Source organism: Malaclemys terrapin, chromosome 2 (assembly GCF_027887155.1).
Source record: "Malaclemys terrapin pileata isolate rMalTer1 chromosome 2, rMalTer1.hap1, whole genome shotgun sequence".
NCBI lineage: Eukaryota > Metazoa > Chordata > Testudines > Emydidae > Malaclemys > Malaclemys terrapin.
The window spans coordinates 60403121-60416136 of record NC_071506.1 but is presented as its reverse complement, the minus strand read 5'-3'; the positions used below and the strand labels follow the sequence as shown (position 1 = coordinate 60416136).

At 44.8% G+C, this 13016-nt stretch overlaps 1 protein-coding gene across 3 annotated transcripts in view; it reads right to left on the bottom strand.

Moving 5' to 3' along the window:
- PPP1R42 (protein phosphatase 1 regulatory subunit 42) overlaps positions 1-11269 on the bottom strand; it is a 59752-nt gene extending 48483 nt beyond the window's left edge. For 2 of the 3 annotated variants that reach the window (XM_054017155.1, XM_054017153.1), the window contains exons 1-5: positions 11182-11269; positions 7599-7815; positions 5298-5464; positions 3602-3740; positions 47-163 (exon numbers count right to left, since the gene is read on the bottom strand). In XM_054017155.1, the coding sequence (XP_053873130.1) occupies positions 47-163; positions 3602-3740; positions 5298-5464; positions 7599-7727 (552 nt within the window). In that variant the 5' untranslated portion in view covers positions 7728-7815; positions 11182-11269. Of the gene's footprint in view, positions 1-46; positions 164-3601; positions 3741-5297; positions 5465-7598; positions 7816-11172 lie in introns of all 3 variants that reach the window. The other variant, XM_054017154.1, reaches the window with a different exon arrangement.
- Between the last annotated feature and the right edge of the window lie 1747 nt (positions 11270-13016).

The window sequence follows — 13016 nt, the reverse complement described above, 5'->3', positions numbered from 1 at the left end:
TTTGATTTCACTCATATTAAATATTAAAAAACATTCTTTTTAATACCTTCACATGGTGAAGTTGGTTGTCAACTGCTATAAGATGAGAAATATTTTCCAGAAGTGCTAATTCTCCCAGTTCATCTATATTGTTATTGCTGATATTCAACACTGACAAAGATTTCTGGAAGAAAAAAGGAAAAAAAATACAATTATTTTCTCACATTGCAAAAGTGTAACAGTAATTCCTTTGAGAAAATTCTGTCAGCAGGGCCACATTGTGAATTTTGTAAGGTTTGGCTGAAACATGTAAATGAGACTACACAGGATCGTCTAATATTTCACATAACCTTTGATGCTGGATGTGCATGTCCTCTGTATAGGGGCTTGAGAGTCCCCACAAGGATATGTATTTTGGGTCATGAAGTCAACCTGCAACAATGTTGTATCTCTACTGTTTTCATAATATAATGCTTAGCATTTATATAGCATTTTTAATTTGAATGTTTCAAACTGCTGTATAAAGGTGGGTAAGTATGACCCAAAGAACTCTTGGTGCCAACTGGCAGACGGCGTGGGGTGCAGAAGGCTTTACAGGGATCCACTGGATCAGATACTGCATAACAGTTCACCAAAGGGTGGCATGTGAGGTCTCTACCGTGAACCAGTTGCCCCCTGGACATTATAATTGTTGCAAAATGTATGTGTAGATAATATTAAGGAGCTATGTATCTATACTGAAAATCATGTTCTTGAGGTCTTGGAGTTAAGGTAAGTCACCAGGGGGTGACATACCTTGCAGATGTTCCTTTCAGGCAGAAGGTAACTGACACTTATTTCCCTGTCTCGTCATTTGTGTATTGTATGCTGTGACGCTTCCTGGGGGTACTCAGGATTGTAAGGCAACTTGCTGCCACCTGCCCTTAGCGTGAGGAAGCCTCATTTATGCCTGATAGGGGTCAGTTCTCCAACTCCACCAGCCACGAGCAACACCAGCAGTTGACTCCAGGCCTTGCAGGCCCTGCTGTTACTTTGCAGGTTAGTGATAGGGACACTCCAACCCTCAAGCCCACTGAGCATCTCCCTGGAGTGTCCAACTCCTGGGCCTCCTGGACACTCACAGTATTCACCAATCCACTACTTCCAAAGAAACAGCTTACCAGTTTCACTTTAGATCACCACTCAGCTTAATTCAAAGCACTTAGTTTTATTTATAGTGAAATCAAGCATACATTTATTTAACAAAGAATAGAGATTCAAGTAGAAGTATTGGAAACAAAAGATTACATATAAAATAAAATTATAACACATTCTAGAGCCCAAACTAAATTAACAAGATACTCATGTGTAATAAAGTATTGCTCACCCCAAATTCTTGCAATGCACTGCTAAGCAGGCTGTGACCCTTTTTTCAGACACATGCAAGCTGTCAGTTTGCCTCCTAGGTGAAGGATTCCATGTGTTTCTTTGCACTCCAAGATATACCAGACCAATTCTTCAACTTTATTCATAAATAGGGCACCCCCTGCTGTTTGTTTCTTCCTGTTGTTTTCCTCTCTTGTAGATTTCACAATCTCTCAATTTGTACCTGAGTGACAGTGGGGCCTGCAAGGCCTAGGGAAGAGTGCTTGTGTTGCCTGTGGGCCTCCTTGTGCTAAGGGCTGGTGGTACAGTAGTGCCTCACAAGTCAGAGGGCCATGAAAGCATCACAATAAGTATTAATAGCCCTAATTTCCGGACGCAGAGCTGAGACACAGAAGTTAATTGACTTGCCCATGGTCACACACCAAGTCTACAGAAGAGCTCCCACATTCCTTGCTCTAACCACTAGATTATGTTGCCTTCCTTTCAGACCTGATCTCACAAACCTTGTTCATATGCACACTCCTTTCTCATATGCACAGTCCTATTGCCTATTGCCTTAGCCTTTCTTTTGGAACTTACCCTCTTGATGAGTCCAACAATGAATAAACATGACCTGGGCCTTTTAGACAACACGAGGTAATCCATCATGTAACACTCTTTTAGAGTACCTATGGTGAGCCCGCTGTTCTATCCAGGGCCGCCGAGAGCAGGTTCGTGCCCCGGTGAAAACATTTTTTCGGGCCCCCCAGCAAGGGCGGACCAGCTAAACAGAGCCGAAAGGGGGGAGGAAGCTGGGCCCGGAATTTTTTCGGGCCCCTCAGCAAGGGCGGACTGGCTAAACAGGGACGACGAGAGAGGGGGGAAAGCCGGGCCCGGAATTTTTTCCGGCCCCGCAGAAATGGGGGTGCCGACGAGGGGGGAGGGTGGAAGCCGGGGAAGCTGGGCCCCCTTCCGGACCGCCGGGCCTTGGTAATTTGTACCGGCTTCCCCCCCTTCTCGTTGGCCCTGGTTCTATCCCCAAAATAAATGTAGTTCAGGTAACATTTATCCAAATTAGCAAAATATTGTATACTTTTATGTCAAAGGAAAAAAAGGCACTTATGCGTTTAGGAACTGGAAAGAGGAATATTGAACTAGCATGTTTAAATCTAGGCTAGAAAAGGGACTAATTATTGCTTGACCATTGACTGTTTCTTTCAGCAGTGCAAATCTAGAAACCTAAATCCCTCCTAGAACTGGATCTGAAGAGTGAGCTCTGCATATCAGAAAAGGACAGAAGTTTTAGCTCTACCATTCTTCCTGTGCACACAATTAATAACCCCAAACTTCCCAAACAGTGGTCCAGGGACCACTACTGGTTGGCAAAACAATAGCTGGTAATCCATGGAGAGATGACTGGGCTCATGTTTCTGGCCCTTTCCTTGTTTCCAGCCATGAGAAACAAGAACAGATGGGAGAGGAAACGAATGTGAAGAGCAAAAATAGATACTGTGATTAACTTTGTACAAAAAGGACAAAAGACATCACTCTAAAGATGGTTGAAGAAAAACATGATTATATTTCATAGACTGAAAAAACTGTTCATCTTTTCATAAGGATTTTCCCCAGAATGCTGCCAAATTCATTGGCTGCTGGGTTATTAACTCTAAGTGCCACCTCTGAAAAAGTTTGCAAGCTTTGGATTCAAGAATTGAGTAATTGACTTCTCTATAATAAATCCCTTCTCTCTTTTCAACTTATTCATTGTTTATTTCTTCTGCATAAAGAAAATGTATCCTTCAGCTTCAGGCAAATAAATAAATACATTCCACAAATAAACAAGCAAACAGGTTGCTGGACTCTGCATGGCACTCCAGTTTTTTCCTAGCTACTTTCTAAGTTACATGGAGAGAAAAAAAAATCAACCCTTTACAGATCCCACTTGAATGGAGGCCTTATAACTAAGGAAAAGGGGGCAATGTACAAAATATTGAGCCATCCACACTTCCTTTCTTTCATAAGTCTATTGCAGGGGTTGGCAACCTTTGGCACGTGGCTCATCAGGGTAATCCGCCCACACTGCTTCCTGCAGCTCCCATTGGCCGGGAACGGTGAACCGTAGCCACTGGGAGCCGCGGGGGGCCATGCCTGCGGATGGGCAACATAAACAAAATGTCTCACGGCCCGCCAGCAGATTACCCTGATAGGCTGCGTGCTGAAGGTTGCTGACCTCTGGTCTATTGTCACTGCTTGTCAGAAAATTCATATATATGCTTACTGCCAGGGAATGAAGAGTTCTTGGATCAAACAAGAGCTTTTCTCCGAGAGGAAGCCGCTGGCTTTCAACATGTAGCTCTCTCAGTTCTTCTAATGTTTCCAAGCCCTCTACTACTGTGATGTAATTGCTCCCCAGATACCTGCAGAAAACAACATAAATGGGACTTAACGCAGTTTGAGGGTAAAAGAAAAACAAAACAAAGCAGATTCACACTCAAGTCTCAAAATAGAAATGAATCCCTTACAGGCATTATTAAACTGTAGCAATTAATGTGTTAAGGAATTGCAACTGAGTGAAGAATTCCTATTTAAACAGACTTGTATCCAACTGTACTATTTATAGATTAATAGATGCAAGTCTAGTCTATTAATTCTATTAGTCTATAGATAATAATACTCTTGTTAAATCTTCTGGAAAAGAAGACAGTATTTCAAACAGAGTAAGTCTAATGATAAATTTCAAATAATATCCATTGCTACACAGTGTATGTGGTCACAAAACACTTGAATGGAAATGTTATATAGCCAATGAAGGGTATTTATGATTTCTGGTAAGGCTCCTCCTTTGCCTCATCAGCCCGAGTTTCTGCTTTGGCAGTAGAGGCCTAAAGTAAATCAGTCCTACTTTGGAGGTTTTGAATGATTTGGGCTTTTTTCCCCAATGCTTACAAGATGAGCCTCAAGGTAGGCACAAGTAGTTCTCTTAAGCACTCACAACACAAAAGAAATATATTTCCTTGTCCTTCTCCAAGGCGTTGACTTATTATGCTGGCATCTGGCTGCCAACCCTTCCGCAAACAGAAGTAAACTTAGTTGTTTCCCTTATAGCAGGGGTAGTCAACAGGCGGACCGTGGGCCAAATCTGGACCTCCAGTGCTTTTGAATGGACCCCAAAATCTTTTTATTTACTTATTATCATTATTGTTGTTATTTTCGCTGGAGTATTGATCTTGACTGTACCTTGACCAAGAAATTTGGACCTTGACAAAAAATGAGTGACTACCCCTGCCCTATAGGGAGAAGGGCAGCCTTCTACCTAGAAGAAGCTTTTTCTCACTGATACCCTTTAACCCTGCTGTAGCTTGTTTGGCATCCCTCTCTCTCACCAGAAGAGGGGCTTTTTAAGGTCACCAGCATCACTTAATTGGACTCAGGTGTCTCTAATTAACCTGAGGGAACCTTGTTTCAGTACATAGGAAAAAGAGCCTTCACCATTCTAGGATTGATATACCTGCCTTCCACCACATTCTGGGTGGTACTAAATAACAATCAGTTGATATTAACAAATAGATCACAAGCTTCAGCTTTTAGTTGGTCTGAGCAACCCAATTCAGCATCCATTTAGCATCCAGAGAGGTTAAATGCTCTACTTAATACTTCCAGGTGGCGGTACATATTCAAGCACGTAGGCCTTGCTTGGTTTTACCTCCTAGATCTGATTCTCATCAAACATTCTCCCCTGCACCCTAGCTTTTATCATTCCTTTCCCTGCAACCACTGTAAAAAAAAACAAAAAACAAACCACTTTCTTATAGCTGTCAGATCTGACTTTATCACGGATTTGAAAGACAACATTTAGCTTACTTACAGGTACAGGACTTCAATGATTAACTTTTTCTTAAATTTCTTATTAATATATACATAGCATACAATAACATTTTTTTATTTTTTCAAAATAAAAGACAATTTTCGCTTACAGTTTCTCAAGTTTTTTCAGTGATGTGAGGTTCTCTATACATGAAATGCAATTGTTTTGCAGGTACAGGTATGTTAGATTTGAAGCAAAGCACAAGTTATGGATTTGTCTAATTTGGTTATCATACAAATACAGGACATTAAGATTTCTGCACAAAGAGAGGTCATCCTGGAAGAAAGAATAAAATGATTATATTCAGCTCCCTTATAATCAACTTCTGGAGCTTGTTTTTTTTTTGCCTTAGATTCAATTCTGCTGTATGATCTATCTGTAGATTTTCACCACTGACAAACACTAACTTTAATTCACCATTTATAGTAAACATAATTAAGCAACTGTCTCCTGGGGCAAACACTGATTTTTCTCTTTAATGCTTTGCTGTATTGAAACTGAGACTCATGGCTCTCCCCAACCTGTGAACATGACTTAGTTTATGATCTCATTGTCTTCCCTGCCTTCTTCAAGTACATTTCAGGAAAACATCTGTTCAGTGGATTGCTGCCTCAAACAAACTGAAAGCTACCTTGTCATTGGTGTAATGGAAAACAGTTTTTCAATTAAGAAAGTATAAAAACGTTGAATGTATTTTACTATATTTCCTCTTTTAAGATTTCATCAGAATCTGACCCTTCGTTGAAAGACATTCTTAAAAATAACCTGAAAAATATATAAAATTCTGCTAGCATATTTATATCAAAGTATTCCTAAGGCATCTGTCACATTGGTATCTAAAGACCTGTTCTCCTGCAACTGGATCTTCATGGCAGACCCCTGCTCCTGGGCTTAGCTCTTTTAACGTCAGTGGGGCTCCATGAGGGTGCAGGTGTTTGCCTACATAGAATCCAGCCACAGGATCAGGGTGTAATACCTTTACAGTTCAAAACCGAGTTTAATGCTTTGTTTTTAAGAAATCCATCCCTGGTTTGAGTTTAGTCAGTATCTTGAGGGAAATCAGAACTAATCCAGGCCCCATTGAAATCTATGGCAAAACTCCCATCCTTATGTTGAAAAGGAGCAGGATAGAGCTCACAGTTTGCAGGTTTACTCTTTTAAAATTAAGTACCATTATTTTTAAAATGGTTAGACCAAAGAGCAAATTAATTCACTAATGAAAAGTATAACCTGTGCAATTTTGGACAACCATCATACTGGTCCAAATTTATTAGCCTCACTTGACCTATATCCCATCCTGTTTCTCTCCTTCCTCTTCCCAACCTTCCTCCAAAATGCAGAGAATAAATCATAGGCAAGTGCAAAGAATTTGCTACAAGTTAACAACTCTTCCATAAGATTCCCAAGAGAAGAAAAAATAGCTATTTAAAAATGAAAATAGTGCTGTATTTTAGCAGCATTTGAGACTATTACTACCTCTTTAAAATAATGAAAAATCTGAGCTGCAGAGTTTCTGTTCTCCCCTTCCTCTCTTGGTCATTAATTAGTTACAGTACTTTTATTAGGTATTATTTGCATTGCAGCAATGCCCAAAGGTCCCTAATTAGCATCAGTGCACTGGGTAAGCTTTACAGCTCACATTTTTCATGAATTTAATAAGGTGGCAAATGTCTCAAATTAAATTAAAAGATAGCAAACTAATTTCATTTTTAAAACAATAACTATATATTTGCTTCTTCTATGGAATGTTACAAAAGAGATTTTAAACTTTAACCTTTCTTAAACTACAAAACATTGTTTAACATTTGAAAGGCAGAAAGCTACTGATTGCATCACTCTTCTTCTAAGCGCAATTGCTTTTATATACTTTTCTTTTAATAAAAAAAATTAGGTAAAATAGCTGATGTGCCCCATACATCCTTCCTGTGTGCTGGATACATATGTTACACCCCCCCACTTTCATGCAGGTAAAAATCCCAACTGACTTCAATGAGAGTTTTGCCTGCCGTAAGAAAACAGAATAAGGCCAATGGTGAAGAACAATTTTGTTGGTCAGTGGGAATTAAAAAACACTGAAGTGTGTGAATATCTGCAAGAACTACAGGTACTATCACAGCTTTAAGGTGTACATTCCAAATTAATCTTATGTACTACCAAGTACATGCAGGCTCTCCCGGAGTATCTATTTTTAAAAATTCAGCAATGCATGCTACAATGTGTGTTTTCAAATAGACCTTTTAAAAAAGCTGGTCAATTATAATGTTTTAAAATATAATATAGGGATCAGCATTGTCCTCCCAAAAATTAACAAATAATCAAAAACAGCACTAAAACATCCTAAAACCCCAGCTATAAAACTGAGTTAAAAAATTAAAAGTAGTATTTTCATGATTTATGAAAAAGTTCTTACAATTGTATCAATATTTTTATCTGATAAGTTCAGGTGAGTTATCTTCCTCAGGTACTGTGCCAGAGATTCTTCTTTGCGGTTTTTGTGATTGATGCTTTTAGCAACTAGATCCACTGTTAGTCGAACCATAATTCTGTAATTAGCCAAATTTTCAGAGAAACTGTTTTGATATCACTAAGAATTCCATATATTCTTGTCAGTGGTTTTTCTAAAGTGCCTTAAAAATAAAATGAACAAATAAGATTACAGTGTTTTTATACAGAAACTCTGGCAACGTTAAAAAATATATATTTTACATTAAACTTTAATGAGATTTTTGGTAATTTTCCCCATGCAATTTCTTTCACATTTACTACAAGGCATTTATGTATAAACAGAAGCCTCCTCTTTTATAATCAACTGCTCCCTCTTGGTTTTCATCTTCTTGTTTTTGGAATTTTTCCAAAAAATAAATGATTATATCACAATATTTTGTTTGTTGTTTCAGTGTGTTTAAGATGCTCAACACCCATTTCTAGTCAATTTCATACTGAAACAGCACCACTGTCTGGAGCTGTAGAAATAATTCCTGGCCACTTTTACGTAAATAACTAATTACTGACAGTTCTTAACCTTAATTCAAAAACACTTTTATCAGGAGTTAATCAATTTACACCAAACCTAAGATGCTTTAAGTGTATCTGATATCCTTAAGGATTGAAAAACTTAACTTTAAATTTACATTTGTCTATTACTGGGGTTGGTGGCAGGTCTTATTCTAATGATCAGGGGTTCTCAAACTTCACTGCATCGTGACCCCCTTCTGACAACAAAGTTATTACGTGACCGGGGGGCAGAGCCCAAGCCCTGACACCCTGGGTGGGGGGACAGGGAGCTGGAGCCTGAGTCTCACTGCCCCAAGTGGGGGTTGAGCTCAGGCTTTAGCGTCAGCCCTGGGTCCCAACAAGTCTAATACTGGCCCTAGCGACTCCATTTTGGGGTCCTGACCACAGTTTGAGAACCATTGCTATAGACGCACCAATATGGAGTTGCACAATAGTTAACACAACTCTATAGTACTGTCAGTGAGCAGACAACTTTAAAGTGAGTAAAAATTTAATACTGAAAAATACCAAACCTAGTTTTAACACTTAAAACACTGATAATTATGAAAATAAAATATTAAAAGACAACTGCAGCCTAAATTCTTAGGGAGGATTGACCACATGCGAAGTCTAAAGTTCAGCAGCTTTCAGTTGTACATGTACAAAACAACTTTATTTAGTTTTATTTAATGGGGAAAGTATACTTTTTTCCTGCTCATTTAATTAAAAATGGGCTGAGTAGATTCTCCTTAAACTTTCCCCCAGAATTTTGCCAGTGGCTGAGACAAATCATGGAGAGCACAGTGTTACCAACTCCCATGAAATTTGTGGTTCTTCTTAAATCCCAGCTCCTGAATTCATGTGACTACATGAGAATCGACGCTTTCTCTAAAACAAAAACAAACAAAAAAAAAAAACCCCAAACATTTCTAGCTCTCATGGTTGTGGATCAAAGCTTGAAAAGTGCCACACCCAAAGACACATAGTACCAACTCCACATTTATTGTTTTAAAAATCTTGTTATTTTTAAGCCAATATCATGATCAGCTCAGGTCAGCAATATTAAAGTGTCACAGAAGAAATGAAGTCTGAGAAACTAATCAGCAGGTGAAATGCAAGGAGAGCATCTGATGCGACTTCAGTGCTTCCTGCTGATACAAGCTTCTCCCCTCTATACCAGGAGTTGGCAATCTTTCAGAAGTAGTGTGCCGAGTCTTCATTTATTCACTCTAATTTAAGGTTTTGCATGCCAGTAATACATTTTAATGTTTTTAGAAGGTCTCTTTCTATAAGTCTATATTATATAACTAAACTATTGTATGTAAAGCAAACAAGGTTTTCAAAATGTTTAAGAAGCATTATTTAAAATTAAATTAAAATGCTGATCTTACGCCACCAGCCTGCTCAGCTCGCTGCCAGCCTGGGGTTCTGTTCACCTAGGCCGGCAGCGGGCTGAGTAGGGCCTGCGGTCAGGACCCCAGACCTGGGGGTGGGCGTTTAGGAGTCAGGGCAGAGGGCTGGGGAAGGTGGTGCAGTGCAGAAGGCTGGGATGTGTGTGGGGTGTAGGGCAGAAGGCTGGGTGTGTGTTGGGGTGTGGGGGGTTCAGGGCAGAGGGCTGGGGGTGTAGGGCAGAAGGCTGAGTGTGTGTGGGGGGTTCAGGGCAGAGGAATGGGGCTGTGGGGGTGCAGGGCAGAAGGCTGGGTGTGTGTTGGGGTGGGGGGTGCAGGGCAGAGGGCTGGGGATGTGGGGGTGCAGGGAAGAAGGCTGAATGTGTGGGGGGGTTCAGGGCAAGGGATGGGTCTGTGGGGGTGCAGGGCAGAAGGCTGGTTGTGTGTTGGGGTGGGGAGGTTCAGGGCACACAGCTGGGGGTATGGGGGTGCAGGGCAGAAGGCTGGGGGTGTGTTGGGGTGTGGGGGAGGTTCAGGGCAGAGGGCAGGGGGTGCAGGACAGAAGGCTGGGTGTGTGGGGGGGTTCAGGGCAGAGGGATGGGGCGGTGGGGGTGCAGTGCAGAAGGCTGTGTGTGTGTTGGTGTGGGGGGGTTCAGGGCAGAGGGCTGGGGGTATGGGAGCGTGCAGGGCAGAAGGCTGGGGGTATTGGACTGTGGGGTACAGGGCAGAGGGCTGAAGGTGTGGGGGGGTGCAGGGCAGAAGGCTGGATGTGTGTGGGGGTTCAGGGCAGACGGATGGGGCTGTGGGGGTGCAGGGCAGATGGATGGGTGTGTGTTGGGGGGGTTCAGGGCAGAGGGCTGAGGTGCTCGGCTCGTGGGGGTGCTCCCAGCCCCCTGCCCTGAGCAGCTCATGGAAGGGGGCTGGAAGGGATATGCCCTGTTCCACCCCCTTCCCCCAGGCTCCATCCCTACCTCTTCTCTGCCTCCTGTACGGAGCTGTGTGCACGCTGCCGCTCTTCCCCCTCCCCCTCGCAAGGGCCATCAGCTGATTGGCCGGGGCGGAGAGGAGGAGGCACAGGAAAGCACGATGCTGGGGGAAGAAGCGGGGGAGGGGGGAAGCTGGGCTGCTGCAGAACCAAGTGTCTGCCTCCTGCCCCCGCAGGGGAGAGCAGGGGGGCTGAAGGCCAGGACCGTGGCAGGGAGCTGCGTGCCACTCAAAATCGGCTCACGTGCCGTGTTTGGCACGCATGCCATAGGTTGCCGACCCCTGACCTAGGCTATGGAGCCACCCTGCAGCCTTCCCCACAGCTCCCTTCCCCACCCCATCAGCCACAGTCCCCAGGCTTCTGCCTTCCCCCCACTTCCCTCCTCCTTCCCGGCCCATCTAACCCAGTGTGATGGCAGCACCTCTCTGCCCACCCCCACCCATCTGTCCCATCGACGGCTGCGCCGCCCCTGCCATCCTCCCGATCCCCGCCATCCGATGGCAGTGCCCCCCTCCCCACTCCGCCCCAGCGCCGCCCATCACCCTAATCTCCCCAGAGACGGCAGCACCTTCCCACCCATCCCCTCCTGCGCTCGTGGCCGGTCGCCCCGCGCCTACCACACGCACCCCCCCGCCGCCGGCCGACCAGCGCCAGCCTTGGTGCGGGATGTGACGGAACCATGCGCGGTTTCTCGAGCCGTCTAGTTCAGGGCCGGTTGCTAGGGTGACAGAACGCCAGCCGCAGAGGCTGCCGGGTGAACGCCTGGACGGTTTCTCTGCCCGCGGGAGTGGGCGGGGTTACAATCCTGCCTCTCGCCGCCTCAACTGTCGCAGAGAGTAAGGGGGCAGAAGGGAGGGGGAAAAGAGGACTCGCGCGCATGCGCACTGGAGGCGAGAGCGCCTGGGGTTCCGCCTCCGTCTTAGATTTTGGGGGGTTCCGCGCGAAACTGGGTCCAGACCCTGCAAACAGGGAGAGACACTTGTCCTATACCCCGTCCTCCCAGGGTTGCTGGTTGAGCCGCTGGCTCTCAGCCCCTGGCAGGAAAAGGCGCGGAACGACAGCTCCTGTGCGAGCTTCCCCCGGCAGCCTGCGGGCAGCTGCTCCCCCGGCGCTGGTTACTCATAGCCTGCTTCTGCGGCTGTACCGCGTGCCCTCAACCCGCTCTGCCGGTGGATGTGGCCCCAGAGCCGGCCAAGGGCTAAGGCCACACGCTTATGCCAGATGCACGTAGAGCGCACAGCTGGGGGCAGGCTGGGAAAGCTGACACAGTTACAACATAAAATTAAGAAAAAACAAACCAGGAGCCTGTTTTGGCAGCCACACTGTGGTAGAAGTTCAGGATCCCAGGGCAGTGTCTTTAAAATGAGTGAAAAGCCCTCCCTCCCCTACTCCAGCCAGCCAGGCACCATTCCCAGGCAGCAAAATAGCATCTGCTGTAGGGTGACCCAGGCCTGGTCTACACTACGGGTTTAGGTCGACTTTAGCAGCATTAAACCGAATTAAGCCTGGACACGTCCACACAACGAGGCCCTTTCTTTCGACTTAAAGGGCCCTTTAAACCGGTTTCTTTACACCACCTCCGACGAGGGGATTAGCGATAAAACCGGCCTTTGCGGGTCGGAATTGGGGTAGTGTGGACGGAATTCGATGTTATTGGCCTCCGGGAGCTATCCCACAGTGCTTCATTGTGACCGCTCTGGACAGCGCTCTCAACTCAGATGCACTGACCAGGTAGACAGGAAAAGACCCGCGAAGGTTTGAATTGCATTTCCTGTTTGCCCAGCGTGGAGAGCACAGGTGACCACGCAGAGCTCATCAGCACAGGTAACCGTCATGGAGTCCTCCCAGGATCGCAAAAGAGCTCCAGCATGGACCGAACGGGAGGTACGAGATCTGCTCGCCATATGGGGAGATGAAGCAGTGATAGCTGAACTCCGTAGCAGTAAAAGAAATGGAAAAGTATTAGAAAAGATCTCCAAGGCCATGAAGGACCGAGGCCATAACAGGGACACACAGCAGTGCCGCGTGAAAATTAAGGAGCTACGGCAAGCCTACCACAAAGCCAGAGAAGCAAACGGAAGGTCCGGGGCAGAGCCGCAAACTTGCCGCTACTACGCGGAGCTGCATGCGATCCTAGGGGGTGCAGCCACCACTACCCCAACCGTGTGCTATGACTCTCTCACTGGAGAAACACACAGGGAAGACGGTTCGGGGAACGAGGAAGATGACGATGGAGGTACTGTAGGTAGCTCACAGCAGCAAGGAAGCGGAGAAACCGGTTTCCCCAACAGCCAGGATATGTTTGTGACACTGGACCTGGAACCAGTAACCCCCGAACTCACCCAAGACCCTCAGGGCACACAGGAGACCTCTGGTGAGTGTAACTTTGTAAATATTTGTAAACATTACAAAAAAAAAGCAAGCAAGTCTGTTAACGTGTATGGGGATGGAGCGGAAATCC